The 5,804-nt window shown below is 32.8% G+C and overlaps 1 protein-coding gene across 1 annotated transcript; it reads left to right on the forward strand.

Moving 5' to 3' along the window:
- Positions 1 to 2,036: 2,036 nt before the first annotated feature.
- Positions 2,037 to 4,831, forward strand: LOC121118144 (uncharacterized). Its single transcript, XM_040712687.1, has 6 exons — positions 2,037 to 2,192; positions 2,274 to 2,605; positions 2,667 to 4,192; positions 4,258 to 4,345; positions 4,405 to 4,541; positions 4,599 to 4,831. Exons 1-6 carry the CDS (start codon positions 2,082 to 2,084, stop codon positions 4,775 to 4,777), a joined length of 2,373 nt encoding a protein of 790 aa, XP_040568621.1. The 5' UTR covers positions 2,037 to 2,081; the 3' UTR covers positions 4,778 to 4,831.
- The last annotated feature ends 973 nt before the right edge of the window (positions 4,832 to 5,804 follow it).

Raw genomic sequence — 5,804 nt, forward strand, 5'->3', positions numbered from 1 at the left:
ATGCGATGAAAAACCAGAAAACTTGAACAATGAAGCTCCTGTTAGATTGTCATCTCATCTACGTAGTGCTGAGCCCATGCATCTCCTGCTTCCACGCTCAACCTCAGAGTTGGATTGAGTTACGGGCCCAACATTTCATATCTGAGCAGGTTTAGACCCGTTCACCCGTTATACGTTCATTTTCGGAAAGGTTCCCATTAATTACTCATTCTTTCACTTTTTCCCCGTTTATTTGTTCATTTTTGAAGAGTGAAAAAAACAAAAATTTAATTTTTTATAAATTGTTATGGATTTTTTTTTTAAATTCGAAATTTTTCATTTAAAATTTAATCTTAGATTTTTTTTTCAATTATTTAATTTTCTTTAAATAACTATGGATTTTTGGATTTTTTTCTCCAAAAAATTTATTCTTTCAATTTTTTTATAAAAAATCCATAAAACAAGCTTTCCTTCCAAAAAAAAAATATAATCCAGTGTATGCCCCTCGTAATAGAAGGAGTACTCTTTATTGGTCGGAAATATTTCAGTTTTAATACTTAGTTTTAAAAATGTAGATATGTACGAGTAATCCTTTTTTTTTTCATTATAATACGCTAGGCTTCAGCTATACAGACACGTTGTTTAGCTTAATCTATAACTTTTCACAAAGAAATTAAAAAATTTAGCTATTTTCCAAGTTTTGAAATTTTTTTTCCAACAAATTTTAACAAAAATTCAAAAAATATAAAGAAGTTCAGAAAAAACTAAATTTTTTAGAAAAATTTTCGAAAAATTATTTTAAAACAATTTTTCAGATATGAAATTTTATTGACAAAAACTTTCAAAAATTCTTAGCTATTCTAAAAAAATTAAATAATCCACAGCTATTCAGGAAAAGCTGAAATATTTTTAATAAGTTTATAAATTTAAATTTCAAGTATTACATTTTCTAGTAAGGCTCAAAAATTCATTCATTTGGGCGGGGGGGCTAAAGCCCCTCCCACATTTCCCCTGCGGACGCCCCTGTATGTGTATGAATTATTGGGCTATGTATATATGATGTTGTTGTAATTTGATTAGGTTCGTATAATTACTTGATTTTAGGTTTATACATATATATATTTACAGGAATGAGATCACTTTTCAATTCACATTCACATCCTACCCCCTCCCTCCCCTCCCCAGTTTTTTGCACATCCTGGATGATTAAAAACTTCTTAATATCCACGTCATTTGAACTTTGGTAGTAGCTTTTCTAACCTCCAATGAATAATATATTGTCTTGCATTAGCTTCTAAGATATAGGATCTGGTACTGCGTTGCTTGACAATCTTTTCTAATAGGTTCCAGCGTTTTGTTACTGGACCTGAACTAGGGCCATTTTTTAAGGTTGTTACAAGTTGAGTGAACCTGGGGCTGGATCACCAGAATTTCGGACTTTTTCCTTATTCTTCTCCCTCCGAGTCTCATGTTTCACAATCGGATATTCGGTCATAAGCTTGTGGTATTAATCCCACTCAAAGATTATCAAAGATAATAATAATTATACCCATAATTAAGAAAAAAAATTGTTGTAATCTTTGAAAAGAAATAGTAATTTGAAACAATAAAAAAGAACGCCTTTTTCCCCCCGTTTATCGTTCACACAATACTCTTAATTTCATTACATTAAAGTTAATGGACTCTAACCCTGTACGTAGTATAAGTAATATATTAAACACATCTCCTTATCTTAACATTTGTAAAAGATTGTTTTTGTGTTAACTACTCACAAATAAACTCTGTATAACATCGATATAACCTTGATTATTAGACATCATATTACCTTATTTATATTAACTGATTAAAATGATTTAAACGATACATTTCATCCTAAAAAAACGGAAAATATTATTATTATTACTCGCAATTTAAATCAATTGAATTTATAGAAAAAAGATTTGATTCTTTTTAAATTATGAACTTAAATAAAATTCACCCAATTTATGGATTCTACATTTATAAACAAAAATGATATAAAACTACACTAATTTACCAACAGAGTTATAATATAAAAAGCCCCTCTAAAGTTAATAAAATCATTAGTTTGCAAACTACTTAATATGAGGATAGTTTCAATAGTACTCATTGGATTGATTTTCATAGTCCAAGGTTATTTCTGCTGGATTACTCCCCTAAATCTCAACAAAGCATGTCTCGCGGAGGCACTTCGGGTAAATAATTATTTGGCTTAGGAATTTACATATGAAATATTGTACAGGAATTACATACTCTATCTATTGATTCAACATTAGCTCACAAATAAATACAAATGCGATTCAAAGGGAAATATCATCTGCTTGACCGGATGGTCGAACCCGAAAGAATGGTGTAAAATCCCCATTTGCAATTTAGATGGATACTCGTGCCAAAACGGGAATTGTATTTTACCGAATACATGTGCATGCCATGTAGGTTGGGATGGTTCGATCTGTGATAAATGTATTCCAAGAGGAGGATGTCGAAATGGAGATTGTGATAAGCCTTTTGAATGTAATTGTTCCGAGGGCTGGTTCGGATATAATTGTGATAAAGCAAAATGCGACTTTTGCAAGAATGGTAAATGTTTGGAGCCGAACAAGTGCATGTAATATATCAGTGCGTAATCACTACATGTTATAACTAGTAGAATATTATTACATTTTTAGATGTAATCAAGGATGGGAGGGAGATCAATGCGATCAATGTGTCAAAAAACCAGGATGTCAAAATGGATATTGTCGAAACAGCCCACATGAATGCAAGTGTAGAGAAGGATGGAAAGGAGATCTATGCAATATCCCTATTTGCCTAGAAGAATGTGATCCCAAATTTGGATTCTGCGATAAGCCAGGGGAATGCAAATGTATTACTGGGTGGACAGGCCCATTATGTACGATGAAAGAGTGTTCTGTTGTATGTGATTTGGCCAATAGTGAATGTGAAATGGGTATGTGTGTCTGTAAAGAAGGATGGACTGGAGCTAAATGCGATGAATGCATCCCAAAACTAGGCTGTGTTAACGGCGAGTGTAAAGACCAGCCTTTTGAATGTGTCTGCAAAGATGGATATGAAGGAGAACTATGCAATAATCCTATATGTCTTGAAGGATGTAACCCAATGTATGGATCCTGCAATGCTCCAGGAGAATGCAACTGCAGTCCAGGTTGGACTGGACCGATGTGTACGAAAAAAGAGTGTGATCAACAATGTTTTTTGGATAATAGTGAATGCGAAATGGGAGTTTGTGTTTGTCATTTGGGATGGATCGGACCTGAATGCAATGAATGCATCCCAAAAGAGAATTGTGCTAATGGCGAGTGTAAAGACAGACCTTTTGAATGCGTATGTAAAGAAGGATATGAAGGAGAACTATGCGATATTCCTAAATGTCTACAAGGATGTCATCCCATGTTTGGATCATGTGATGAACCAGGAGAATGCAAATGTAATATTGGATGGACCGGCCCTAAATGCGATGAATGCCTCCCAAAAGAGAATTGTGCTAATGGTGAGTGTAAGAACGAGCCTTTTGAATGTGTATGCAATGATGGATGGGACGGAGATCTATGCGATGTCCCTATTTGCCGTGAAGGATGTAATCCCCAATTAGGATCCTGCAATGCTCCAGGAGAGTGTAATTGTATTGAGGGATCGACCGGGGTTAATTGCAATGAATGCATCAGAAAACCGGGATGCGTTAATGGCGAGTGTAAAGACAAGCCTTTTGAATGCGTATGTAAAGAAGGATATGAAGGAGAACTATGCGATATTCCTAAATGTCGTCAAGGATGTCATCCCATGTTTGGATCATGTGATGAGCCAGGAGAATGCAAATGTAATATTGGATGGACTGGGCCTAAATGCGATCAATGCCTCCCAAAAGAGAATTGCGCTAATGGTGAGTGTAAAAACGAGCCTTTTGAATGTGTATGCAATGATGGATGGGTCGGAGAACTATGCAATGTCCCTATTTGCCGTGAAGGATGTAATCCCCAATTAGGATCCTGCAATGCTCCAGGAGAGTGTAATTGTATTGAAGGATCGACCGGGGTTAATTGCAATGAATGCATCAAAAAACCGGGATGTCTTAATGGTGAGTGTAACGGCATTCCCTTTGGATGTGTGTGCAATGACGGATGGGCTGGTAAATTTTGTGAAAAATGCATAAAACCTTGGATATGTACTCCTTCAAGTAAAATTTTATTTATCTTGAACAATACCAAGTGTCATTTCCCTATTCAATTTATATTTTAATAGTTTCTCATGGAGAGTGGTCCGAATGGAGTCACTGGAGTGATTGTTATAGTAAAAGCTGTTATTCAACGGGTCATAAATTTCGTAGAAGGTATACTCTGCTCTTGATTTAACAAATATTAACTATCACAAAATTCCCTTTCCCTTTAGGTTGTGCACATTTAATAAAACATATCACAAAGTAAATCCACACTATCATCATGAAGTATATTCCCCTAAAGTAAAATATTGTCCGGGAGCTAGCCTCGAAAAAAAGCCTTGTTCACCAGATTATTGTCAAAAAAAGGGTAACTATATTATGGTTATAATCCCTAAATAACAATTTATGACACTTCTATTTCCAGGACATAAGTTTCCATTTTTTTGGTCAGAATGGACACCATGCACAGCACAATGTAAAGGGCACAAAGGAGTTAGGTATAGAACAAAGGTTTGCCATCACAAGATATGTGACAAAAAAGAAACTCAGGAATGTATTGGAACAGTTTACAAACATTCAATTAACGGAACATTATGTTATTAATGAAAAAGCTCATAGGGAATTAACTAAATAAATAATTTTGCATACTAAAAAGTATTCGACAATCCTGTACTTTGTTAGCTCGTTAAAATTTATTTATATTAGTATCATTTATGGGGAAAAGTTATTATAATACAAGTTCAAAAGTAAAGTATTTGAATATTTTTATCAAGACCAGTTGGAGTCCTCAAATTTTATTCGAGTTGACTTTAAGACCAAACTCCCAACCCTTTGAATATGTATCCATATATTATTAACATTTGCAAGAAGTATTGAGACAAAGGAATGAAAGCAAAATAACAATTTGAACTATATACTTAGCGAATAATAAAGCCTTTTGCTCAACTTAATTTTATAACCGCCTTATCTCATAGTCAAGTTGTGGTTCATTCCATCCATGGAGTCAACGAGTAGTTTTGCCCTTATTAAATTAAATTTAATTAGGGCAAATACATTTTGACCAATTGTGTATGTAGAGAAAACTTTCATACTTATAATTATTTTATCATTTTCTTCAAAAAATGTCATAATTTGTATGCTTTTATAGTAATGTCTATAAAGGATTGATTTGATTAATATTAGGTTTTAATATATATATATTCTTTAATGCTTTATTTATTCAAATAAGATGAGAAATCAAAAATAAATCTTTCCCAACAAAATAAGTAAAATCCCTCTGATATAAATAGTGAATGGAAAGAGAAATAAATTAAATGAAAAATTATAACAATACAAAGAAAAAAAAAAAAAATTTCTTTATATAATTTATGCATTTGATTAGTGCATAATACTTGATATAATACTATATATGGATGTTCATATTAGACTGTCCAGTTTTGGGGTTAATATTTGTTTCCTTCTATACAAATACTTTTTTTTTATTGGTGACAAGCAAGAAACTGACTTTGGCAATGTTACAGATATAAATATTATGCCATATATGGCGTGCTAAAGGCTTTATATATATATATACATATAATCATAATTCCTTTTATTTTGTAATAAAGTAGATTTCATTAAATTATATTTA

Source organism: Lepeophtheirus salmonis, chromosome 5 (assembly GCF_016086655.4).
Source record: "Lepeophtheirus salmonis chromosome 5, UVic_Lsal_1.4, whole genome shotgun sequence".
Classification (NCBI taxonomy): Eukaryota; Metazoa; Arthropoda; class Copepoda; order Siphonostomatoida; family Caligidae; genus Lepeophtheirus; species Lepeophtheirus salmonis.